Consider the following 27,856-nt stretch of genomic DNA (forward strand, 5'->3'; position numbering starts at 1 on the left):
GCGAGGATTCTCCAACTGCCCGCGGCACTTTCCCCGCCTTGCGCAGCCGCAAAGCAGCACGTCCCGCTGCTCAAACAGGACTTGACTTTTACGGCATCTGCCTTTAAAGCGCAACCTTCTGGGATGTCGGTTTGGGAACGAGTGCGTCTGTACCCAGGTCTGCGTACCTAAGCTTCATTTATAGCCTGCTGCCATAGGAAGGCTTTTTCATACAGTCTGGTTTTATACTTCGTGATACGATCTTGCCGACATAGTAATGTTTACCCTTTACTGCATCTCCCGGTTAATTCGTTAAACATTTGTGTACGTTGGTCTCCATGCAATGAGAAAAGTGTTTAGGTTTTTAAGGTGTTCACTCAAGAAACACCCTTTATGCCTCTGCCAACCAAGCAAGCACTCCAAAGATTCTTCACTGGGCTTTTCCAAGGTAGAGTCGGCGATACAATGGGTTTGCATTGTGGATTTAAAATTGTTTTGTGTGTGATGAAGAAGTCATGAAATAAGTTGACCCCTTTCCCTCCCAAGTCATGGGCTGATCTCCTTTCAGTGTAGTTATTTCCACAGTCCTTCAGAAAAGGTCCCAAAATGGGAGAGGATGTTGAGACCATGATGAAAATGATACCCGAATGAAGCCACAGAATTTGCACACCTTTGTTAGGACACAGGTGTAGGAACTTGTCCTGACGCTTTAGCTTTTTGATATACTGGGGACAACCGACTGACAACCTCATGGATCTTTAGCCACAAAAGGGCATTCAAAAGCTAAGGAGGCACAGCCACCAAAATACAGTTTTCTTGGCTACCACATACGTAACTCATTTTGAGACTGCTCAAGGTCCTGTGATTGATGTCATGAGAGATTATTTGTTAAAATATTTTGTCATTTCTCAAAAAAAGTTCTGAGGTGGTGGAGATAGCAAAGTGGTTAATAATATTTGCTGTGGAAGCAACTGAACCTGAATTAAAATTCCAGAACACAGATAAAAACTGGTCATAGTTAGGTATGGCTTATAACCCAAGCACTGTCAGTAGGCTGAAACAGGAGAATCTCTGGGACTCGATTTGCTGCTGGCCTAGTTCCAGGTTCAGGGAAAGATGTTTTCTCAAGTACATAGGGCAAACAGTGGTTGAGTAGGACACCCAAAGGTCCCCTCTGATCTTAGGATCATATGTGTAAACATATCTGTACATGTCTGTGCATATACTACACACATGCACCAAGCTCACATTTGTATATACAGAAACACACACACACACACACACACACACACACACACACACACACACACACTCATTCCCAGGCCTGCATCACTTTCCCACCCCCAGATCCAATGGGACACACGGATATTCTCTTCCAAACCTCCTTCCTGCTTTATCTGAGTCCTCCAACTCTAGAAAGCATTCTCTGGAACCCACAGGACACTCCAGCCAGGTAAGCAGGTAGCCTAACAGCAGACCTTCGCCATTCCTTCCTTTTCTCTAAGTCCAACCCCCTGATTCTCACTCCCAAATAAGCTGTGGCCTCCTGCTTCTCTTTGTTCCCATCTTCAATGGATCTCTTAGACCTTCCTTTCCAAATGTCCACTCATGTTATTCCAGGCCCTAAGTCCAGTAGGCCTTCCTACTTATGTCAGAAACTCACCTTCACTTTACTGATCTTGGGAGACTTTGATACCCCATTCTCACCAATAGACAAGTCATCCAGATAAAAAACTAAACAGAAATACTGGAGCTAACAGATGTTATAAACCAAACAGACCTATTTACAGAACTTTTCACTCAAAGTTAGAAAGACTCTAACTTCTTCTCTGCACCTCATGGAACTTTCTCAAAAATTGATCACAGATTTGGACACAAAGCAAGTTTCAACAAATACAAGAACACTGAAGTAATACTGTGCAGTGCATCTGACACCAAAGATTTCAGCAACAACAGAAAGTTTAAAATGTCACGGAAACTGAATGAAAATGGGTCAAGACCGAAATGAAAGGATTTCTAGAACTTAATGAAAATAAATACAAAATATACCCAAATTTTGGGATATAGTAAAGGTGGTTCTAAGAGGCAAGTTCATTGCACCAAGTGCCAACGTAAAATAATTGGAAATATCTTATACTAGTACCTTTCGTATACACCTGAAAGTTCTAAAACAAAAAAAGAAAGTATATCTAAAAGGAATAAATAGGTCACAAGACATAATCAAACACAGGGCTGAAATGAATAAAATAGAAATAAACATACAAGCAAAAAGTGGAATTGGTTCATTGAGAAAAATAAAAAACACTGACAATGCTTATCTATAATAACTAAAAGAGAGATGACAAAATTAAAAGAAAGAATTGAATAGGGGATGTAAAACCAGACACCAAGGAAATCTAGAGAATTATAAGGATACACTTTAATAATTTTACTCAACCAAATTGGAAAATCTAAAAGAAATGGGTAATTTTCTTGATGCACATCACTTACAAAAGTTAAATAAAGATGAGACAAGTAATTTCAGAAAAATAAACCCTAGTGAAATAGAAGCAGTCATTGAAAGTCTCCCAACCAAAATGTCCACGGACAGATGGTTTTAGCACAGAATTCTACCAGAGTTTCAAAGAAGAGTTAATGACAATGCTCCTCAAATTACCCCACAAAATAGAAACAGAAGAAATACTTCTGCATTCATTTTATGAGGCTACAGTTACCTGGATACAGAAACTACATAAAAACTGAATGAAAAAAAACAGAATTACTGACCACATTTCCTCTTGAACATACATGCAAAAGCGCTTAATAAAACACTTGCAAACAAAATACAAGAACACATCTAAAAGATCATCCACCATGATCAAGTAGGCTTTATCCCAGAGATGCAGGAATGGTTCAACATATGTAAATCCATAAATGTAATCAGCCATGTAAACAAACTGAAAGAAAAACAAAACAAAAACAAAACCACATAGATTATTTCATAGAAGCAGAAAAGGCCTTTGACAAAAATCTAACACTCCTTCATGATAAAAGTCCTGCTTTGGATGGGTTTTGAACCCAGGCTAGGTCCAATTTCTTAGTTAGGGTTTCTATTGCTGTGAAGTGACCCCATGATGATGGCTGCTCTTACAAAGAAAGACATTTATTAGGAGCCAGCTTACAGTTTCAGTGGTTTAGTCCATTATCCTCATGGTAGGAAGCATGGCAGCACACAGGCAGACATAGTGCTGGAAAAGGAGCTGAGAGTTCTTTTAGGCTTAGACTTTTCAACCAATCTAAATAAAGTAGGTTCTACCTCCCTTCCAACCCCCCAACACTGGGTAGGAGAGAAAGAAGGTTAGTGGGGACAGGGGCACAGTTCTCTCTGCTACTTCCTGCTGGGTGGGGTTGTAGGATTCTTTTGGGGGCAGTACCAATATCAGTCATCAGGAAATCCAGAAGTCCAGGTATCCAGCAAATCAACAAACAGCAAACACAGCAGCAGGATGAATCAGCAGCAAGTAGCCTTCCTCCAATCAGCCATGCCTTCTTCCTCTGGGCTATCGTATTTTTACCCCTCAAAGTCCTCACAACTCAACTAATTCCAACTAGCAAAGACCATGGGATTCTTAACAGGTGTGGACAAATTAAAACGCCCAACTCGGAATTATAACAAAAACATGTTTATGTATCAGAAACCAAAATATCCACAGCAAGCTCTACATCTGGATTGGCTGACAGGAGGAAGAGATTGTGACACAATGACCATTCTTGAACATCTGAGACTCCAACACTTCACCCAACAATACCACACCTACTTCAACAAGGCCTTACCTCCCAATAGTGCCAGTCCCTATGAGCCTAGGGGTCATTTTTATTCAAGCTACCACACCCAGGCTCTCTTTCTTCTCACAGATTAAGATGTAGCTTCCAGCTGCTACTCCAGCACCTGCCTGCATGCAGCCATGGCCCACACCATGATGATAATGAACTAAACCTATAAAACTCTAAGCAAGCTTCCAATAAATGCTTTATTTCACACAAGTTGCTTGGTCGTGGATGGCGTCTCTTCATGGCAATAGAACAATGAGTGACAGAAATTGGTACCAGGAACTAGGGTATTGCTGTGAGAGGTTTATCCATGCTGTTTTTGGGAGAGACATGGGAGACTTTGGGACTTTGAGATAAAAAAGTGGGGCATGGAAGATAGTTCTGAGGATGATTTTAACTGTAGGAGCCCAGCTGAAAATTTTGCAGAGGGGAAGAATATTAGTAAGTGTTCTAAAGACAATTCTTGTGATATTTTGGCAAGGATGTGGTTACTTTTTGCCTTGTACAAAACATATACCTGAGTGTGCTGAACAGTTTTATGCCAACTTGAAACGAGCTAAAGTCACCTGGGAGAAGGGAACCTCAATTAAGAAAATGCCTCCATAAGATCAGGCTATAGGTAAAACTGTAGACCATTTTCTTAATTATGATCGACGGGGAAGGGCCCAGCCCTTTGTGGGTGCTGTCATCCCTGGGCTGGTGATCCTGTGTTATATAAGAAAGAAGTCTGAGCAAGCCATGAGCAGTAAGCCAGTAAGCAGAACTCCTCCATGGCCTCTGCATTAGCTCCTGCTTCCAGGTTCCAGCCATTCTAGTGCTTCTGTCCTGATACCTTGATGACAAGATGGAAATGTAAACAGAATAAACTTTTCTCCCCAAATTGTTTTGGTCATGGTGTTTTATCTCAGTAACTCTAAGACACTGAGGCTAAATTGAACATTTTTGTATTAATGGCTCTGGTAAAGGAGATTTGCAAGATAGCCATTTTCGAGATTATTCTGCCACTTCCTCAGAAAATTAGGAATGTGCTACATCAAGATCCAAAAAATGCTCTACCATTCAATAAAGACATTTGCTCAGCTATGTTCATAGCAGCTTTATTTGTAATAGCCAGAATCTGTAAACAACCTAGATGTCTCTCAAAGGAAGAATGGATATGGAAAGTGTGATATATTTGCACAGTGGAATACTACTCAGTAATTAAAAACAAGGAAATCATGAAGTTTGCAGGCAAATGGTGGGAACTAGAAAAGATCATCCTGAGTGGGGTAACCCAGAAGCAGAATGACACATATGCTATATATTCACTTATAAGTGGATATTAGCCATATAATATAGGATAAATATACTAAAATCTATAGTCCTAAAGAAGCTAAACATCAAGGAGGACCCAAGGGAAGATGCTTAATCCTCAGTCAGAAGGGCAAAGAGGAAAGACATCAGAAGTAGGAGAAGAAAAGGAACAGGACAGGAGCCTTCCACAGAGGACCTCTGAAAGACTCTACCCACCAGGGTATCGAAAGAGATACTTAGACTCGTAGCCAAATTTGGGTAGAATGCCAGAATCCTTATAGAAGAAGAGGGAGAGGTAGAAAGATCTGGAGGGGAAAGGAACTGCACAAGGAGAACAGCAGAGCACAAACCCTAGGTGCAGGGGGGGCCTGCAGAGACCAATACTCCAAGCAAGCACCTTGCATGGAGAGGACCTAGACCTGCTGTTGAAAGGAAGCCCATTGGCTGTTCAGTTTCCAAGTAGGTTCCCTAGTACAGGCTCTGTCTCTGATATGAACTCAGTTGTTGGCTCTTTGTTTATCTTCCCCTGGGGGGTGAGGGCTTGCCAGACCGTAGAAGAAGATAATGCAGCCAGCCTTGATGAGACCTGATAAGCTAGCTCAGAACGAAGAGAAGGAATTCCTTCCCCATTAGTGGACTGAGAAAATGGCAAAGAGGGAGAAGAAGGAAGGTGGGTGGGACTGGGAGGAGATGAGGGAGGGGTTGCAGCAGGGATACAACGTGAAGGAATAAATAAATAAATAAATAAATAAATAAATAAATAAATAAATAAATGAATGAATGAATAAATAAACTTTTTTTTTTTTTTAAAGCTAGGGCCTTGAGATATGTCTTAGGAGTAAAAAGCATCTTTTTTTTTTTTCACTTTCAGAGTTCAAGTTCTAGCATCCATGTCAAGCAGCCCATAACCTCCTGTAACTCCTCCTCCAGGGGATTGGTTTCTTTCAGCTCCCACTCATATGAATATAACAACACACATACACATAATTAAAAACTATTATTAAAAATGGTGGGAGAGGCTGGTGAGATGCCTTAGTCATGAAGGGCACTGACTACTCTTTCAGAGGACCCAGGTTCTTTTCTTGGTACTAATATGGCAGCTCACAACTGTTTGTCTTTCCTTTGTTAGCCGTCATGGAATCATAATGCTTCCCAGCTGCTACTTTGGGATTCGATGTCAGAATAGTTAGAAAACAATTTCTTCATGAAAATAAGAATGAACTCCGGTACTGATGTAGGGAGAGAAGAAACCATGTATGCAGCTAATATGGCTGTGAACTCATGTGAATGTGAAAGAAATCACTGTGGATTTTCACAAAATATAGATGTACTACATGTTCCATCTTTGTAACTCTTGGTTATATAACCAAAGGATATATGACAGCATGCAACAGAGATACTTGTATGTACATGTTTATTACGTTACTTTCAAAACCTCAAATATGGAATTAACCTGATAGCTAATAAAAGGTAAATTAATAATGAAAATGTGCCGAACATTCTCATTAGAATTTTATTCAGTTTTAAAGAAGATTGAAATCATGACCATTTCAGAAAAGCACATGAAACTGGGGATCAATACATTAAGTGAGATAAGGAGGACCATCCATATATTAAGTGATATTAAGTAGACAAAGACAATTATCACATTTTATCTCATATGTAAAACCCAGTTTAAATATATATATTTGTTTATATGTGTATGTTGGGCATCAAAGGAGAAAGAAAACCACGAGAATGGTTGAAGAGGTGTAATGTGAGGAAAACTGGAGAGAAATGACTTGGCAACATAGAGCATAACTGTAATGAAAACAGAGAGGGCATTACTTTGCAGGAAGGTGAACATGAGAAGAAGAGAAGAGAGAGATGGGAGCCTGTGGGAAAGATAAAAAAATACAGAAATATGTATGTAGATGTCACAATGAAATTAAAATATAACTAATAAAAATAAAACAGGAAATAAATGTGCAGTGCCTAATTTTGCATTTTTGAATTATTTTCTTTCACAAATTTATGGAAAAATGTTTTAACTTGAAAAATCATAATATTTAATGATAGTCAGGGTAGTCAACATTTCTACCCGAAATATTTTTCAAATTTCTAGGTTAAGAAATCTATGACATCTTTGTAGGGGATGCATTGCACATGAACTCAGTTGATAATTTTTTGATCACTTCCCCTTGGTGGGACTGCCTTACCCCAGAGGATATGATCAGTCTGGATGCAACTTGATGAGCTGGGGTGGATGGGAAAAGGAGTTCCCCTTTTCTGAGGAAAAGGGAACCAAGGATCGGGGAAAAAGAGAGTGGGACTGGGAGGGGAGGAAGGATGGGGCTACAATAAAGATGTAAACAATTTAAGATATAAATCTATGACAATATTTATAGAGTACAGAGTTATATGCAATGTGTGTGTGTTTGTGTGTGTGTGTGGTGTGGTGTGGTGTGTATACTGATCAAAATAGGAAAATTCACTTTTCTTATATGTCTTATATGTTAACTTATAGTTTCCATTATACATTAAATTTGTTTGCATAGGACAGAAACCCAGGGTCCTTTATTGTAATTTATTTACAAAATGCTATGCCATCTCATTCAAACTTGGAAGTTTGTCATACTTTCTACCACTTCCCCAAATCTGCATATGCAAATACCCAACAAATTACAATAGGCTATGACATTACTTCTTTTTTTTTTTGATTTATTTTATTTTATTTTTCTTTATTAGTTACACTTTACTCACTTTGTATCCCCCCCCCATGGTTCCCTCCCTTCTCCCATCCCAATCCCTCCCTTCCTCCACCCTCTGCATGCATGCCCCTCCCCAAGTCCACTGATAGGGGAGGACTTCTTTTCCTTCCTTCTGATCCTAGTCAATTAGGTCTCATCAGGAGTGGCTGCATTGTCCACTTTTGTGGCCTGGTAATGCTGCTTCCCCCTCAGGGGGAGGTAATTAAAGAGCAGGCCAATCAGTTCATGTCAGAGACAGTCCCTGTTCCTATCACAATGGAACCCACTTGGATACTGAACTGCCATGGGCTACATCTGTGCAGGGGTCTTAGGTTATCTCCATGCATAGTCCTTGGTTGGAATAGCAGTCTCAGGAAAGACCCCTGTGCTCAGATTTTTTGGTTCTGTTGCTCTCCTTATGGAGTTCCTGTCCTCTCCAGATCTTACTGTTTCCCACTTCTTTCCTAAGATTCCCTGCACTCTGCCCAAAGGTTGCCCATAAGTCTCAGTATCTACATTGATAGTCTGCAGGGCAGAGCTTTTCAGAGGTCCTCTGTGTCAGGCTCCTGACTTGTTCCCTCTTTTCTCCTTCTTCTGATGTCCAGCCTCTTTGCCATTACTTCTTAAACCATCCAGTATAACTTTAGTCATTCAGAATTTGTGCGTTATCAACCCTTTCAAATTAGCAGTATAGATACGGCTGGCCAACAGTTTCTGAACAGCCAGTGATGGCATATTTTCAGCTTTAATGGCTGTGTGGTCCCTGTCTTCATGGTTGAAGTCTCAGTGGAGAAGGGGAAATCTCTCAGTGGAGAGGGAAAGCAGCCAGAGATGAATCACTGACTGTGCGTCTTTGGCTAACATACACCCATTCCTCTGCTCAGGCAGCACATTACACTAACGTTTCCTTTTAGTTAAAATATGCTACATATGTCTTGGGACAATTCTATTTAAAAGTCCTATAATTTGCCATGCATGCATTTGCCAACATGCCAAAACTCTGTGAACACATATCTCTTTTAGTGAGAAACAGAATTTCCATATTCTTCTAATTACTGTGTGTTTGTAACCTTTAATCTAATTTCTACTAATTATTCATAAGATAAAGCTGTTTAAGTGGTGGAACTGTAATTTTCCAACTAAATTTGGGGTGAACATAATGTAAGCGAGCACTGCGTTTAAGAGAAGACACACCTAAAACCACAATCGCAACAAAATTGTACTCATTTGAAAAAAAAAAAAAACATTTTTTGCTTCCTTATTTTCAAACATACTTTTTCTTTAGTCATAATTTTGGTGAGTAATTAATTTATCTTGGTCTTCAGATGGTGAGACATTGAAAAGGAGTTGGCAGTAACAAGTGATTTTGTCATAACAAGCAGCATGTCTATTAAGGTGAGCTTGAAGCCAGGAACACAGAAGTCCACAGCAAAGGAAGACGACCTGATAGACATGCTCTACACTAGGAGACCGAATAACTGGTGTGAAAATGAGACAAACTGATGAAACTATAGATCCAAATATAAATGGCCACCACACCTGAAAGAAAAAAGAAAAGTAAGACTCTTGGTGTCATTGTAAGTTCTCATGACAAAACAGGCATTATATATGTTACAGAACCAAGAAGAAGTGAGTACATCCATATTTTCAGAAGTCTTAAGTATTTTTGTTTAGCAGTATTAGTATTAGTTTATAAAAAATAAATTCATTACAAATTAAACATTATTTTAAAAATTCATTGGGAAGTTACCTACAGTACCCATAATTTTTTACTCTATCCATCACACCAAGTTTTCATTCACTAAAGCCAGTACTTTATTTTCAAACATTAGGAAAAATGGTTCCTTAGTAAACACCATTGCCATAAATGAAAATAGCGTGTTAGAACTATTAGTCATTACAACGATGTTTTTCTGAATTAGGAAAACTAGATACATTTATACATAGCCAACATGTTCCCGTCTACCCTCCCCTCCTTTATGTCCTAATTTGTTTCTTTTATTAATTTTTAGTTAGCACAGCATAGTGATATGTTTATAGGTATAGTAGTATGTTTATTCCTGGAATTTTCATATGCATATGTAATTCTATTTTGTTCTTATTCTATCTCCTACATTCCCTTTTTCTTATCTCATCCCCTCTAGACTTCCTGATATATGTTTGATTATCTTCTTTTCATAAATCTCTGTCTTTAAATATCATCATCCCTTCTGATCTCATTTTTTATGTTCATGTATAATATATGTGTATGTACAAACACATATTTTAAAAAAATAAATGTGATTTTAAACCTTAAGTCTAGTTGTGTGCAATCTTATTTTAACTCATCTAAATATTTTTAATTGTTCTTTCATTCTTGCAATTAAGCCAACATTTCTTGTTTTGTCTGACCATCTTGATGTGTTCTCAAATTCAGACTGAAAAAATTTATTGAGAATTGTTGTGCCAGCATTTAAGAAGGCAGATAGAGCTCTGTGAGTTTGAGGCTAGCCTACTCTACAGGGGAACTCCAGGACAGCCCTGGCTACACAGAGAAACCCTGTTTAAAGAAAGAAAGAAAGAAAGAAAGAAAGAAAGAAAGAAAGAAAGAAAGAAAGAAAGAAAGAAAGAAAGAATAATTATACATATATTCACTGGAAAATTGTTTAATATTTTTTCTCATTTCCGTTGTATTCTTATGTAGTTGTGGTATTAGGGTAACAGTGGCTTTGTAGAATGGGTTTTTAACATTCCTACCTTTCAGATTTTAAGAAACAGTTTGAGAGGCTTTGGTGTCAGCTCTTAAAGGTTGGTAGAATCCAGCAGCTAGGTAAACAGTTCCTTCCAGTACCCACAACACTACTTAGGAGTGAAAGCTCTAGGAAGGTGCTAGCTCAGCTTTTCTATGTTCAATGAATGATGTAGATGTTGTCTTCAATACGGCCATACTGTCAGTTTGTAGAGAGAACAAATGGCCTGAGTTATTTGAAGGTTTCCTTTTGCCAACAACTCATTTTGACATAACCCATCTCTGGTACTGAAGCTTCATTTGGTGAAAAGAAATGTCCAGTTGGGGCTTTCTTTCCCCCATTATTTGTAGGTTTCATTTATTTAACTTTCATATATGTATGTATTTTAGGAAGCATTCACTGTGTTAGTTTTCTCTCACATGTCCCTAACTTTTAGCAGACATTTCCTCCCCCAAGTCCCATATGTCTCTACTGTTCCTCTCTCTACTGTTATTTCACACAGTGTTATTTCACTACGATCTAATCAGAGACCAGAAAAAGATATATTTTACACTTTTGAAGCTTGCATTGTTACCTAAATTTATGGACTTGAGAGAAATACAGAATTCATGGATATTGGGTGGAATATTCTAAAGATACCTGTTAAGTCCATTTGCTATATAGTATAGTTTAACTCCTAAGTTTCTTCATTAACTTTTAGTTTGAAAGAACTACCTTAAGATAAGAGTGCTGGTGGAAGTCACAGCATTATTGCAGCAGACTTATTTTTTTTTTACTTGCTTTTATTCTTTTTTTTTAATTTTTTTTTATTAATTACACTTTATTCATTTTGTATCCCCCCAATAAGCCCCTCCCTCCTCCCCTCCTGATCCCACCCTCCCTCCCCTTCTGTATGCATGCCACTCCCCAAGTCCACTGATAGGGGGGGTTCTCCTTTTCTTTCTGATCTTAGTCTATCAGTTCTCATCAAAAGTGGCTGCATTGTCCTCTACTGTGGCCTGATAAGGCTGCTCCCCCCTCAGGGGGAAGTGATCAACGAGCAGGCCAATCAGATTATGTCAGAGGCAGTCCCTCTTCCCATTACTATGTAACCCACTTGGACACTGAACTGCCATGGGCTACACCTGTGCAGGGGTTCCAGGTCATCTCCACAAATAGTCCTTGGTTGGAGTATGATTTTCTGGGAAGTTCCCTGTGTTCAAATTATCTTGTTCTGCTGCTCTCCTTGTGGAGTTCCCGTCTCCTCCAGCTCTTACTATTTCCCACTTCTTACATAGAATTCCATTCACTCTGCCCATCAGTTGGCCATCAGGCTCAGCATCTGCTTTGACAGTCTATACTGCAGAAGCTTTCAGAGGCCCTCTGTGGCAGGTTTCAAGGTTGTTTCCTGTTTTCTTCTGGCTTTCAGAGGCCCTCTGTAGCAGGTTCCGAGGTTGTTTCCTATTTTCTTTTTCAGCAGACTTATTTTATGCCCATTAGTGTTAGTGCTTTAAAAATAAAATTGGAAATGCAATCATATAGTGAATATTTGCTATTAATATGTATTCCTGACAAATTGTTTATCAACAATATGTGTTTTACTTGTCGTTTTTATGAATTTTGAAGACACATGTTAATATCTGAATAGTCACACCAGCTAGTTTTCAAATTCTCTTTGCTTGATATGGTGCCATGACCTCTTTTTTTTCTTTTTTTATTATTATTATTAATTACACTTTATTCATTTTGTATCCCCCCATAAGCCCATCCCTCCTCCCCTTCCGGCCCCACCCTACCACCCCTTTCTTCATGCATGCTTCTCCCCACATCCACTGATAGGGGAGGTCCTCCTCTCTTTCCTTCTGATCTTAGTCTATCAGATCACATCAGGAATGGCTGGATTGTCTTCTTCTGTGGCCTGGTAAGGCTGCTCCCCCTCAGGGGGAGGTGATCAAAGAGCAGGCCAATCAGTTTATGTCAGAGGCAGTCCCTCTTCCCATCACTATGTAAGCCACTTGGACACTAAACTGCCATGGGCTGCATCTGTGCAGGGGTTCTAGGTTATCTCCATGAATAGTCCTTGGTTGGAGTATGAGTCATTGGGAAGTTCCCTGTGTTCAAATTTTCTTGTTCTGTTGCTCTCCTTGTGGAGTTCCTGTCCTCTCCAGCTCTTTCTATTTCCCACTTCTTACATAAAATTCCATTCACTCTGCCCGCCAGTTGGCCATCAGTCTCAGCATCTGTTTTGATAGTCTGCAGGGCAGAGGCTTTCAGATGCCCTCTGTGGCAGGTTCCTAGGTTGTTTCCTGTTTTCTTCTTCTGACTTTCAGAGCCCCTCTGTAGCAGGTTCCTAGGTTGTTTCCTGTTTTCTTCTTCTTCTGATGTCCATCCTCTTTGCCTTTCAGGATGAGGATTGAGCGTTTTAGTTGCTTGATATGGTGCCATGACCTCTTTTTTTTTTTTTTTATCAATCTGTACATGATTTTACCAATGCTATCTGTATTTTGAAAGCAACTAGATATTATTTCTCATCCATTTAAGAAAGTATTTTTCTGTCTATTGAATATTTGAAGCAGTTTGCAATTGATTTCATATTGGGAATGATTGAGAACTCTTAAAATTTTGGTTTATTTTTCTAGTTGTTTTGGATTATTGTGCTTTCTTCTTTGTCTTCTGCTACTGTATGAGGAGTTTACTTGTTAACCACGTAAGTAACCATGTAATCCTTTATACTTCTTTGTGTATCTGTGCCTCTCAAGAAGTTCATTATTTGTGGTGGTTTCATGATAGAGATAGTCTTTCTTTATTTGTTGCATATAGTAATTCCTTTAAGTGCATTCTGCAGAGATGGTTTAGTGACCAGGAGATCTGTTAATCCCTATTTTTCGTGAAATGTCCTTATTTCTCCACTAGTTTTAAAAGCTACTTTTGCTGGGTATAACAATGCTTGTTAGATGGTACTTTCATTAGAAATAAACTTATTTTGTTATATATTCCTCCTCCCCCATTTTTCTTTTTTCTCTTCCTGTGTCTTTTCAGTTTTCTTCCTTATTATCTTTTCTACTTTCAACAAGTATTTCTATTCAGGGTTTGAAATATAACATGCTGAGGTCCTTTCTGAGTAGTAGTTTTCAGTGGAAGAACTAGTGGCTCTCAGCTTATTGGAATATCTTTTCTTTCCAAAATATTCTGAAAGCTAGTGTTGCTTCAACCCACGTGTTATAATGTACTATTTTCTAAAAAGCAACTTCTGAAGTAGAGTTCATCTAATTTAATTTATACCCCTAGCATTTGTGTGTTTAAAAGTTAACTCAAAGACCTTCCCACAAATGATTAATAAGTTTGTAATGTTCTTTTAACAATCCAGGGCATTACCAAGGATGGATTTGGTAGGTTTTTTTTTCCTCCTACAGTTCTTGTTTTCTATTTATATTTTCTACGCCAATATGAAAGAATAGTATATTTAATAAATGAACATAAATGGTTTATCCTTAGCGGTGATATATCTAAATATTACTCTACCCACATACTGACTTTTCATAAGGTAGAAGGTCTTTTACTAGGGATTGACTCTAGAACATACCGGAGAGCTACGTTCATTTTTTCTTCAATTTTATGTGTCAAGGGCAAGTACTGATCTTTGTTTCTTAAGAAGGAAGCATCTCCTTCTTGATTAGCTTCTTTAGGTGTACAGATTGTAGTATGTTTATCCTATATTATATGTCTAATATCCACTTATGAGTGAGTATATACCCTGTGGGTCTTTCTGCTTCTGGGATATCTCACTCAGGATGATCTTTTCCAGTTCCCACTGTTTACCTGAAAATTTCATTATTTTCTTGTTTTTTTTTTTTTTTTTTTTTTTTTATCACTGAGTTATATTTCATTGTGTGGATGTACCACAATTTCTGTATCCATTCCTCAACATTTGGGGAATTTGGGCTGTTTCCAGCTTCTGGATATTAAAAATAAAAATCTGTACACCTAAAGAAGCTAATCAAGAAGGAGGACTCTGGTCAATCCCATCAATCAGAGTCAATCATTGACTCTGGTCAATGCTCAATCCCGTCCTCTCCAGCTCTTACTATTTCCCACTTCTTACATAAGATTCCATGCACTCTGCCCAACAGTTGGCCATAAGTCTCAGGGTCTGCTTTGATAGTCTGCAGGGGAGAGGCTTTCAGAGGCCCTCTGTGGCAGGTTCCTAGGTTGCTTCCTGTTTTCTTCTTCTTCTGATGTCCATTCTCTTTGCCTTTCAGGATAGGGATTGAGCGTTTTAGTCAGGGTACTCTCTCTTGATTAGTTTCTTTAGATGTACAGATTTAAGTAGGTTTATCCTATGTTATATGTCTATATGAGTGAGTATATACCGTGTGTGTCTTTCTGCTTCTGGGACAGCTCACTCAGGATGATCCTTTCTAGGTCCCACCATTTACCTGCAAATTTCATGATTTCTTTATTTTTCATTGCTGAGTAATACTCCATTGTGTTCAGAAAGGCAAAGAGGATAGGATGGACATCGGAGGAGGGAGAAAACAGGGAACAAGACAGGAGCCTACCACAGAGGGCCTCTGAAAGGCTTTACCCCACAGGGTATCAGAGCAGATGCTGAGACCTGAGACTGATAGCGAAACTTTGGTCAGAGTGCAGGGAATCTATTGAAACAAGTGGGAGATAGTACAATCTGGAGAGGACAGGAGCTCTACAAGGACAGCAACAGATCCAAAAACTCTGGACACAGGGGTCTTTTCTGAGACTGATACTCCAGCCAAGGACCACTCATGGAGATAGACTGGAACCCTTGCAGGGAGGTAGCCCATGGCAGTTCAGTGTGCAAGTAGGTTCCATAGTAATGGAGACAGGGACTGTCTCTGACAGTAACTGATTGGCCTGCTCTTGGATCATCTCCCCCTGAGGGGGGAGCAGCCTTACCAGGCCACAGAGGAAGACAATGCAGCTGTTCCTGAAGAGACCTGATAGACTAGGATGAAAGGGAAGGGGAGGAGGACCTCCCTTATCAGTGGACTGGGGGAGGGGCACTTGTGGGGAAGAGGGAGGGAGGTTGGATTTGGGAGGGGAGGAGGGAGGAAGTTACAGGTGGGACACAAAGCAAATAAACTGTAATTAATAAAAATAAAAATAATTAAAAAATAAAAATAAAAATAAAAAAACTTAAAAAACAAGGAACCATCTCAATTCCTTAATCTATTTGGTGTCCACTGCCTATGTTTTTAAGCTTTGTTCTTTCTATTTTTGAAAGTATTTGTTTTTTTTTTTATTTGAATTTTATTTTTTTCTTATCAGTTACATTTTATTAACTCTGTATCCCAGCGGTGTCCTGATCCCTCATTCCCTCCTAGTCCCTCCCTCTCTCCCTCCCTCATCTCCACCGTGCCCCTTGCCAAGTTCACTAATAGGGGGGACCTCCTCCCCATTCATCTGATCCTGTTTTATCAGGTATCTTCAGGACTGGCTGCAAAACTCTCCTATGTGGCCTAACAGGACTGCTCCTCCCTTGGGGGGTGGGGAGGCCAAAGAGCCACTCATTGAGTTCCTGTTAGAAATAGTCCTTGTTCCCCTCACTATGGGAAACCAATTGGTTACTGAGCTACCACAGGCTACATCTGAGCAGAGGTTCTAGGTTACATTCATACATGGTCCTTGGTTGCATGTCAGTCTCAGAAAAGACTCTGTGCCCAGATATATTTGGTCCTTGTGGTGCTCCTATCCTTTCCTCATCAGACTAACTCCCCTTCTTTCTTATGATTCCCTGTACTCTGCCAAAGGTTTGGTCATGAGTCTTTGCTTTGAAAACACTGCTAGTTAGAGTCTTTCGGTAGACTCCTGTCATATGTTCAATGCGCATCCCATCTGTCTTTCTAAACGAGGATTGATAATCTTACCCCATGTCCACTCTCTTGATTATCTTTTTTAGGTGTATAGATTTCATTATGTTTATCATATCTTATAGGTCTATATAAGTGAGTATATACCGTGTTTGTCTTTCTCCTTCTGGGATATTTCACTCAGGATGATCTTTTCTAGATCCCACCATTTGCCTGCAAATTTCATGATTTCCTCTCTTTTGATTGCTGAGCAGTATTCCATTGTGTAAAAATACCACAATTTCTGTACCCATTCCTCCGTTGATGGACATCTGGGTTGTTTCCAGGTTCTGGCTATTACAAATAATGCTGCTATAAACATGGTTGAGCAAATATCCCTTTTGTGTACTTGAGCAAACTTTGGGTATATACCTAGCAGTGGTATAGCTGGGTCTTGAGGAAGCACTATTCCTAATTGTCTTAGAAAGCGCCAGATAGATTTCCAGAGTGGTTGTATCAGTTTACATTCCCACCAGCAGTGGAGGAGGGTTCCCCTTTCTCCACAACCTCTCCAGCATGTGTTGTCCCTTGAGTTTTTCATCTTGACCATTCTGATGGGTGTAAGGTGATATCTCAGGGTCGTTTTGATTTGCATTTCCCTGATGGCTAATGAGGATGAGCATTTCTTTAAGTGTTTCTCTGCCATTCGATATTCCTCTGTCGAGAATTCTCTGTTTAGCTCTGTTCCCCATTTTTTAATTGGATTACTTGGTTTGCTGCTTTTCAGCTTCTTTAGTTCTTTGTATATACTCGATATTAGTCCTCTGTCAGATAAAGGGTTAGTGAAGATTCTTTCCCAATCTGTAGGCAGGCGTTTTGTTTTGATGACAGTATCCTTTGCTTTAGAGAAGCTTTTCAGTTTCATGAGGTCCCATTTATTGTTGCTCTTAGTGCCTGTGCTGTTGGTGTTCTGTTCAGGAAGTTGTCTCCTGTGCCAATGAGTTCTAGGCTGTTCCCCACTTTTTTTCTAAGAGATTTAGAGTATCTGGTTTTATGTTGAGGTCTTTGATCCACTTTGACTTTAGTTTTGTGCAGGGTGATAAATACAGATCTATTTTCATTTTTCTGTATGTGGACATCCAGTTGGACCAGCACCATTTGTTGAAGATGCTGTCTTTTTTTCCATTGAATGGTTTTGGCTTCTTTGTCAAATATCGAGTATTCATAGGTGTGTGGATTTATTTCTGGGTCTTCTATGCGGTTCCATTGATCCTCCTTTCTGTTTCTATGCCAATACCATGCAGTTTTTATTACTGTTGCCCTGTAGTACAGCTTGAGATCGGGAATGGAGATACCTCCAGATGATCTGTTGTTGTACAGGATCATTTTGGAGATTCTGGGTTTTTTGTTTCTCCATATGAAGCTGAGAATCTTTTTTTCAAGGTCTGTAAAGAATTGAGTTGGTATTTTGATGGGAATTGCATTGAATCTGTAGATTGCTTTTGGCAGGATGGCCATTTTCACAATGTTAATCCTACCAATCCATGAGCACGGGAGATCTTTCCATCTTCTGAGATCTTCTTCAATTTCTTTCTTCAGAGACTTGAAGTTTTTCTCAAACAGATCTTTCACTTGCTTGGTTAGTGTCACCCCAAGGTACTTTATGTTATTAGTGGTTATTGTGAAGGGTGTTGTTTCCCTAATTTCTTTCTCGGCCGTTTTGTCTTTGGTATACAGGAGGGCTTCTGATTTTTTTGAGTTGATTTTGTATCCTGCCACTTTGCTGAAGGTGTTTATCAGCTGAAGGAGTTCTCTGGTTGAATTTTTGGGGTCGCTCATATATACTATCATATCATCTGCGAATAGTGACACTTTGACCTCTTCCTTTCCGATTTGTATCCCCTTGATCTCCTTTAGTTGTCTTATTGCTCTGGCTAGGACTTCAAGTACTATGTTGAAGAGGTAGGGAGAGAGTGGGCAGCCTTGTCTTGTCCCTGATTTCAGTGGGATTGATTAAGTTTCTCTCCATTGAGTTTGATGTTGGCTATAGGCTTGCTGTATATTGCCTTTACTATCTTTAGGTATGTGCCTTGTATTCCTGATCTCTCCAAGACTTTAAACATGAATGGGTGTTGGATTTTGTCAATTGCTTTTTCAGCATCTAAGGAGATGATCATGTGGTTTTTCTCCTTCAGTTTGTTTATGTGGTGGATTACATTGATGGATTTCCGTATGTTGAACCACCCTTGCATGCCTGGGATGAAGCCTACTTGGTCGTGGTGGATGATATCTTTGATGTGTTCTTGGATTCGGTTTGCAAGTATTTTATTGAGTATTTTTGCGTCAATGTTCATAAGAGAGATAGGTCTGAAGTTCTCTTTTTTTGTTGGGTCTTTGTGTGGTTTAGGTATCAGGGTGACTGTTGCTTCATAGAATGAGTTTGGTAATGTACCTTCTGTTTCTATTTTGTGGAATAGTTTGAGGAGAATTGGTGTGAGCACTTCTTTGAAGGTCTAGTAGAATTCCGCGCTGAAACCATCTGGCCCAGGCCTGTTTTTTGGAGGGGAGTCTGTGAATGACTGCTTCAATTTCCTTGGGGGATATAGGGCTGTTCAGTCTTTCTACCTGATCTTGACTTAATGTTGGAAGATGGAATCTATCAAGAAAATTGTCCATTTCATTTAGATTTCCAAATTTTGTGGCATATAGGCTTTTGTAGTATGACCTAATGATTGTTTGAATTTCCTCAGTGTCTGTAGTTATGTCACCCTTTTCATCTCTGATTTTGTTGATTTGGATAGATTCTCTCTGCTTTTTAGTTAGTTTGGCTAAGGGTTTGTCTATCTTGTTGATTTTCTCAAAGAACCAGCTTTTTGTTTCATTGATTCTTTGAATAGTTTTATTTGTTTCTAATTGATTGATTTCAGCCCTGAGTTTGATTATTTCCAGCCTTCTGCTCCTCTTGGGTGTATCTGCTTCTTTTTTTTCTAGGGTTTTCAGTTGGGCCATTAAGTTGTTTGTATGTGATGTTACGAATTTCTTCTTGCAGGCACTTAGTGCTATAAATTTTCCCCTGAGCACTGCTTTCAATGTGTCCCATAAATTTTGGTATGTTGTGCCTTCATTTTCATTGAATTCTAGGAAGTCTTTAATTTCTTTATTTCTTCCTTAACCCAGCTGTCGTTGAGTAACAGGTTGTTCAGTTTCCATGTGCATGTAGGCTGTTTGTTATTTCTGTTGTTGTTGAGGTCCAGCTTAAGTCCATGGTGGTCAGATAGAATACAAGGAATTATTTCAATCTTTTTGTATCTGTTGAGGCTTGCTTTATGACCAACTATATGGTCTATTTTGGAGAAGGTTCCATGTGGTGCTGAAAAGAAGGTATACTCTTTTGAGTTTGGATGAAAAGATCTGTAGACGTCTATTAGGTCCATTTGATTTAGGGTCTCTGTAAGTGTTTTTATTTCCCTATTTGTTTTCTGTCTAGTTGATCTGTCCCTTGGTGAGAGTGGAGTGTTGAAGTCTCCCACTATTAGGGTTTTAGGATCAATGTGTGATTTAAGCTTTAATATTGTTTCATTTACGAATGTAGGTGCTCTTGTATTTGGGGCATAGATATTCAAAATTGTGATGTCCTCTTGGTGGATTTTTCCTTTGATGAGAATATAGTGGCCGTCCTTATCTTTTTTGATTAACTTGGGTTGAAAGTCTATTTTATTAGATATTAGGATGGCTACTTCCGCTTGTTTTCTGGAACCATTTGCTTGAAAGACATTTTTCCAGCCCTTTACTCTGAGGTAGTGTTTATCTTTGTTGCATAGGTGTGTTTCTTGGATGCAACAGAATGATGGATCCTGTTTCTGCAACCATTCTGTTAGTCTGTGTCTTTTAATTGCGGAGTTGAGTCCGTTGATGTTGATAGAAACTAGTGACCAACAATTGTTACTTACTTTAGATGTGGTGTTGGTGGTGTCACTGAGTTTCATTGCTTGTCTTCTTTTTTTTTTTTTTTTGTTGTTGTTGTGTAGTTATCTATTTCCTCTGTTTCCTTCGATGTAGTTGTTTTCTTTGGTTTGGAGTTTCCCTTCTAGTAACTTCTGTAGAGCTGGGTTACTATGTAGATATTGTTTAAATTTGGTTTTGTCTTGGAATATCTTAAATTCTCCGTCTATGTTGTTTGAAAGTTTTGCTGGGTATAGTAGTCTGGGTTGGAACCTGTGGTCCCTTAAGGACTGTATGATTTCTGTCCAGGCCCTTCTGGCTTTCATAGTTTCTGTTGAGAAATCTGGTGTGATTCTGATAGGTCTACCTTCATATGTTACTTGGCCTTTTTCCCTTCCTGCTTTTAGAATTTTTTCTTTGTTTTGTAGGTTCAGTGTTTTGACTATGAAGTGACGTGAAGAATTTCTTTTCTGGTCTAGTCTACTTGGTGTTCTGTAGGCCTCTTGTATGTTTATGGCCATCTCCTTCTTTAAGTTGGGAAAGTTTTCTTCTATAATTTTCTTGAAAATATTTTCCGGACCTTTGAGCCTGATGTCTTCTTTTTCTTCTACTCCTATTATTCTTAGGTTTTGTCTTTTCATGGTGTCCTTGATTTCTTGGATGTTTTGTGTTTGGAACTTTTATGATTTTATTTTTTTCTTTGAGAGACGTGTCAATTTCCGCAAGTATATCTTCGGCTCCTGAGATTCTTCCATCTCTTGTATTCTGTTGGTGATGCTTACCTTTGTAGTTCCCGATCTTTTCTCTTTGTTCTCCAGCTCCTGGTTTTTCTCTATTTGTGTTTTCTTTATTGATTCTAATTCTGTTTTCATGTCTTGCACCATTTCCTTCATCTGTTTGAATGTGGAGTCCTGCTTTTCAATGATAGCTTCCATTTTTTTGTCTGTTTCCTCTCTATGTATCACTAATTGTGCCTCTACTTCTTTGGGTATAATTGCCTGTATTGCTATGAGAGCTTTGTTTATTTCTTCTTTATTTGCCTTCATTTGTGTGGACATTTCTTTGAAAGCTTTGTGCATTTCTTCTCTGTTTGCCTCAATTTTCGTGGTCATTTCTCTGAGAGCATGATTTGTTTCCTCTTGGTTAGTCTCGATTTCTTTGGTTATTTCTCTGAGGGCTTTGTTCATTTCATCTCTATGGGCCTCTAATAGCTGGAGAAACATAGTTTTGAGGTCATTTTCTTGTATATCTAGTGAATTGAAGTGTCCATTGTTTTGTGGGGTTGCTGGTGAGGTCATTATATCCTGATTTTTGTTGGGAGTGTTCTTACGTCTGCCTCTAGTCATCTGGTTATTTATAATCCTCACTGGTTGTTCCTTGAGATTGTAGTTTGGGATATGATCCTCTCTTTCTGTTTTCTGGACTGTTTTTTCAGGAAGATGAGAGAGGTTCACTGCTTTGAGAGTGTGCACTGTGTTTTCAGTTTTGCCTAAGTAATGAATGTGACGCTGGCACTATTCGCATGCGCTTTTAACAGGCGCAGTGTGCATGTGCGGATTCTCTGACTATTGCAGTGGCCTGCAATCCACTATTATGCAGTTCTGACTGAGATCCAGGGATTGTTTGCCTGGATTGACCTTGTGGACCCTCAAGGCAGAGGCTTTAATGTTGGGGTCGCTATCTAAGAATCCCTATGATGCCCACACTAGGGGTGTGGGTGGCAGGGATCTTGTCTGGTTGCTTCTGTGGAGAGGCCCTGGGTCTGGGGCAATCTCTCCCTAGAAGGCTCACTCACTCTCTTGCAGGATCAGTTGGAATGCACAGGGGTTCCCCTTGCTCACTACTGTTTTGGTCCTGCTGCGGAAGTGCACGGGTAGGCTAACAGTCAGCTCTGTGACACTGTGGCCGTAGGACTCGGTGTCCACCTTTCCTGTGTGCTGCCTCTTTGTCCTTTCCCTCTGACAGGAGGGGTTATGTTGACTGGTCCCAGGGTGGCAGGGGAAAGAGTTAGGATGAGTGTACTCAATCCCAGATCCAGGGCCCATATCTCTCTGCCAGAAGCAGCCTAGCAGTAGAATCTATGTTTGCTGATCCCAAGAGAGTACCGGGTAGGGTTGAGTGTCCTCAGATCCAGAGCTTGGGTTTCTCTGCTAAGGGCCACTGGGTGAGCTGGAGAGAGGGTGCTGTGTCCTTGGCAGGCTGCCTTTCTGTCCTTCCCCTCTGACTTTCTCCTCTGCTAGGGCAAGCTTATGGAGGTGTTCTCAGTGGAGTGCCAGCAGGGCTTGGGGCTTCTCAGTCGGATCCTTAACCTGGCGTTTCTCTGCCAGGGGCCCGGGGCGGGGGGCGCCGGTGATAGAACTTGCTGCTAGACCTTATTGTGCTGGACCCACAAGAATCTCAGGACATGTAGAATGACCACAGTCCCAGATCCTGAGCTGTAGTTTGTTTGCTAGGAGCAGCCGGCAGCACTGGAGTTCCGGCACTGTGTAGCCGCTGTGCGCCTCTTTATCCTTCTGCTCTGCTGTGGCAGGATGATGGCGGCGTTTGGGGGAGTGCCCGAAAGGATTGGGTTTTCTCAGCCCCGATCTCGGGTTGGGGTACAGACAATGTGGTCTGTGGCAGATTCTGTTGGGCACCTGCTGCCTCCTCCGAAGAGGGAGTAGGGATTTTGAGCTGGGCGAGCACCTGCGCAGCTGTAATCCTTGAGCAGCGGGAGCTCAATTGTGATGGTGGCAGGTACCCATGGTCGGAGAGACCTTCCAGGGAAAGACTGGGTGACCCGTGACCAGTCTGGCAACTTTCCTTCCCTGTGGGTTTTTTTTTTGCGACTGGGACTCTCAGCCTCAGGCACCCTTGTGCCCACCAATCAGCCTGGGAAATTGATCGTTGCAAGCAGGCTTGCGGCACCAGCCCGGAGACCCAAAGCTCGAGTTGCAGGGTTCTCTTCCGGGTTCTGCCTGGGCAGCCGAGAGTGGACCCGACCGATTCTCACACTGTGGGAGCCTCCCCTCACCTGGGAAACATGATCGATTGCTGTTGTTTCAGGGCCCAGAGTTCAGTCTCCTGGTCGCTGCACAGAGTGTGTGGTCCTGCTTCTCAGACACGGTGTTCTCCAGGTGCCGCCATCTTGGCCCCTCTGAAAGTATTTGTTTTAAATGCAATCTAATAGCAAATGGACATGTCTTTATGAATTGTTTCTCAGTTTTATACAATAGGCCATTACATAGAAGACTCAGTGTTTTCTTTATGAGGATTGTTTTCTGAGTGTTCATTTTATAATGACTGATAACAAACAGGTCCTTAAAGATAGGCTTGAGAACTGTATTATTTAACACCTGCTGCTGCTTAGTTATTTCCCTGTGATACAAAACAACCAGTATTTCAGTCACTTCACACTGTCAGTAAGCTAGTGTTTCCTATGTAAACATTCATGAAATTGAAGTATTCGTATTTGCCATGTGCAATGCTTAGGAAAGATACAGAAAATTAATATACAGGAACATGAGAGGCATTGTGCCGATGCCCAATTAATGACTTAATTATTTTGTTCCTCTGATTTTTTATTTTGAAAATGATAATCTAATTTTATTTTGATAGTCAAAGTCTATATGAGAGAATCACATTCAATAGAATGTGCTTAACAATCTACATTGACCTTGAATAATGTATATATATATCTATCTATATACTTCCTTTTTACAGTGAGATAAATATAGTAAGACTAAAAATTATATCTATCCATATTTTCTGAATTACATACATGAATGTCTGAAATATAGCTGGGATATGAAACATATACAATGTATCTATCACCTTTGTTAACATAGGATACACCTGATTACAAGGAAAGAGAATGTGGAGTATAGTATAGACTGACATTCCTTAAAATATGGTCAGTGATCCCTTATTTATAAGGATCCCAAGATGGCTGATGTCAGTACAAATTCCTGTGGCCCAATTGAGACTGAATGAATTGGAATCCCAGGGCAGAAAAATCTGTGAATATGGGTTTTTATTAATAATACTCATGTGGTTATTATGGTCACTGTCATAAAATATGAAGTTTTTATATTGTAATATTATCTCAGCAATCATGATATGGCCTAAATCTTGATTAAATTTGTAGGAATATTGAGAGGGAAAACAAACATGATGGAACCTCCTTGGATGTTTTATCATGTGTGAATTATACAGTACAAAGACAATAAAGACAAAACTCATCCAAGATCAGGTTTTACTTAAAATCTTGAATTAAATAAACTACCAATTAAGGAAATAAGCAAGAAGAGGAAGCTACCTTTATCATGTGACTTACGAGGCGAACAGGCTCATTTCGGAATTGAAACTATTGCTTTCTCTTTAGTGTTATTGTTTGGTTCCAGGAAGATGATGATGACATCTGTCTCTTTTGCAGTGTATCAGTTTTTAATTTTCATACAGTAAAAGGAATCCTCAAATGACTCATATCACAAAAGCTGGGTAGGAAGAGTGAGAGTTGCTGCTTCATATGCTGTGTTTGCAACTGGATAGAAGAATCTTACAGAGCTTGAAACAGGTGACATTCAACATCAGTATTTACATATTGACTTACCTTATAAGGCCTTGGTAGATCAGGGTTATGATACCTTAGTTTAAGGAATCCGATCATATTTAGCAAATATATACAGCATGTTCCTAGACTCACATATTTCACTAAGTAGATTATATTCGAAGTTATTATTGCCACAGAAGAGAAAACGACTGTCTGGATGACAGCTACAACTGGAGAGTTATGGCCATTGAGCATTGAGTAGATGAAAGTAAGTTGCTCCTCTTGACTTGCACAGTAGAATATTCTTGATGCTGACAGTATTCCACAAGGAATGGATAAGATTAGGGAAGCTGAAATGGACAAAGAAACTACCCATTGCATGGAAGGAAAGTCTCTGTCCATCCATGTGACAACAACAGAATCTACAAAAATTAAATAAAAATTTAGGAGGTCAAATTCATTTTTGCATGACAGAAAATGGAGCAGCATTCTTTAATTTTCTTTGCAGCCACATGATTTATATTGTGACTTGGCAATTAGTTTTTCAGAAATAAGCCAGAAAGAAAGACCAAAGTATATGTGGAGCTCTGGCACTGCCTTATATGGATATTCCTGTACAAATGGCCTTGAACTCAGTTGCTTTGCAGAAGAAGGAGTTGTGAAATTTGTATAATACCTACCTCTCTCAGATAGCTCCCTTTGTTGCAAATATACTTGTAAATGCCCCAATCCAATGTCTTCTTTGACTAAGGGTTCCCTGACAAGCTTATCTAATACATCTATGCCATTTTATAACCATCTATAAAAGAATAAGAATATCCTAAAAAAATACTATGGTGACTCTCCCTTTGATTATTATACTATTTAAAATCAATGGCACTTCTAAAGAATTAACATTTCTCCAATCATGTTATGCTGGAGGAAGGGAGGTTTGATGCTCTGGTTCCAACTAGAAGAGTCACCTACTTTCCAGAAAAGGGTTTTATATATTCTTGATAAGTTGCCCAGCAACAGAGCCCAGTGAGTGAGTGATGATGGGTTCACATTCCTTATGGGGTTGAGGACTATTTTTTGAAGAGTGAATCATGAACATTGCTGCTCACATTTACTACATTAGTGTTCACATTACCTCGATACTAGACTACAGCAGTGTGCTATAGTGTGCAGTGTGGCTGAGAACTGGTTGTGACTCACTTTTCTGTCCTGTCGCAGATAAATGTAAATGACAACCTTCCTTAACTTCTCGGCACTAGTTTTTGCGACTAAGAAACTAAGAAGCTGCTGCCTATTTCAACAGCATATTTTATTGTAAAGATGAAGGTGTGTCCTGAAAGATGAAGCATCTATGCATAGTAGCTATTCCTTGTGTTTCTTGCTTTGCTCTTTCATGTGTCTTGTCATATTTTTCTTGACTCATTCCCTCCACTTCTTTATGTTTTCTTTATTTTAGTTTCGGTTGTACATGTCATACTTGATCTGTAACTTAGCTGCTAAAATGTGATTGTTTACTTTTTTAATAGATGGTTTAGGTCATACTTTTCTTAGATTCATTGAAAAGCCGAAAGTATAAATATTTTAATACCATGGTAGATATACCAAACATATGTATATACAGTATGTATCATTCATCCCTGTTAGAACACAGTTCAAAAATGGTGTCACATGAGGATTCTGAATGCTTGTGACACATTTTGTAGAAAACATGGCAAAAATCTTGTGACTTTAGTTTCTTCAAACATAGACTTGTTCTTGGAATATGTCTTTTTATTTGTGTGATTCTTAACTCTCAGAGTATGAATTGCCTGTTGTTCTGAATAAAGGTGATTATTATATGAAATCTTTGTCCTCCTCATTTGAGTTTCTACTCTTCCAGGCTCATGCTGCCAATTAGTGTATTAAGCTCATCCTCAGCCACATTTATCCTGAACACAGAGAGGCATTTATTTACATTTACTTCATGATAACTGAGGAGGTGATTTCTGGGGTATCAAAACTGCCAGGTATGATATATTAGTCAGTAAGTACAACAGAGCCACAATGGACAGGCAAGATACTAAAGATTTTGGAATATTTTCAGCAGGTCTTTTTACTTCTCCTAAGGGGAAGAAAAAAACATGATAAAAAGATATACAAAACACATAATCATCTTACCCAGGGTCCTCCTTCTTGCTTAGGTTCTTTAGGTGTACAAATTTTAGTAGGTTTATCCAATATTATATGTCTAGTATCCACTTATAAGTGACTATATACCATGTGTGTCTTTCTGCTTCTGAGATACCTCACTTAGAATGATCTTTTCCAGTTCCCACCACTTGCCTGCAAATTTCATGATTTCCTTGTTCTTTATTGCTGAGTAATATTCCATTGTGTAGATGTACCACAATTTCTGTATCCTTTCCTCAACTGAGGGGCATCTGGGCTGTTTCCAGCTTCTAGCTATTACAAATAATGCTGCTACAAACATGGTTGAGCAAATGTCCTTGTTGTATACTTGAGCGTCTTTTCGATATATGCCTAGGAGTGGTATAGCTGGATCTTGAGGTAGCACTATTCCTAATTGTCTGAGAAAGCACCAGATTGATTTCCAAAGTGGTTGTACAAGTTTACATTTCCACCAGCAGTGGAGGAGGGTTCTCCTTTCTCCACATCTTCTCCAGCATGTGTTGTCACTTGAGTTATTAATCTTAGCCATTCTGATGGGTGTAAGGTGAAATTTCAAGGCTGTTTTAATTTGTATTTCCCTGATGACTAAAGAAGTTGAATATTTCTTAAGTGTTTAAGTGCAAGTTGATATTCCATGTTTTGTTGATATCCCTGGAGGTCTGCACTTTTTTGAAGGAAAATGGGAAGGAATGGATCAGGGACAAGGGGGTAGAGGTGACTAGAAGGAAAAAAGGGAGAGGAGACTGTGGACAGGATATAATATATAAGAGAAAAATAAAAAATAATTTATGTACAATACTATCAGCTATGTAACAGAGATTTACTTCTATATGTAGACAGCATAAGCACAGAGTTGTCACATTAGGATATAAATTT

General features: G+C 39.4%; 1 protein-coding gene across 1 annotated transcript in view; it reads right to left on the reverse strand.

The window, feature by feature from the left end:
- Positions 1–9,092: 9,092 nt before the first annotated feature.
- Positions 9,093–27,856, reverse strand: part of LOC129673681 (solute carrier family 7 member 13-like) — a 37,992-nt gene continuing 19,228 nt past the window's right edge. The window contains 3 exon segments of the mRNA XM_055603566.1: positions 9,093–9,350; positions 24,878–25,252; positions 26,794–26,912. Of these exon segments, the coding sequence (XP_055459541.1) occupies positions 9,093–9,350; positions 24,878–25,252; positions 26,794–26,912 (752 nt within the window).

The sequence above is a fragment of the Psammomys obesus genome, unplaced genomic scaffold (assembly GCF_907164565.1).
Source record: "Psammomys obesus unplaced genomic scaffold, mPsaObe1.curated_primary_1811, whole genome shotgun sequence".
NCBI lineage: Eukaryota > Metazoa > Chordata > Mammalia > Rodentia > Muridae > Psammomys > Psammomys obesus.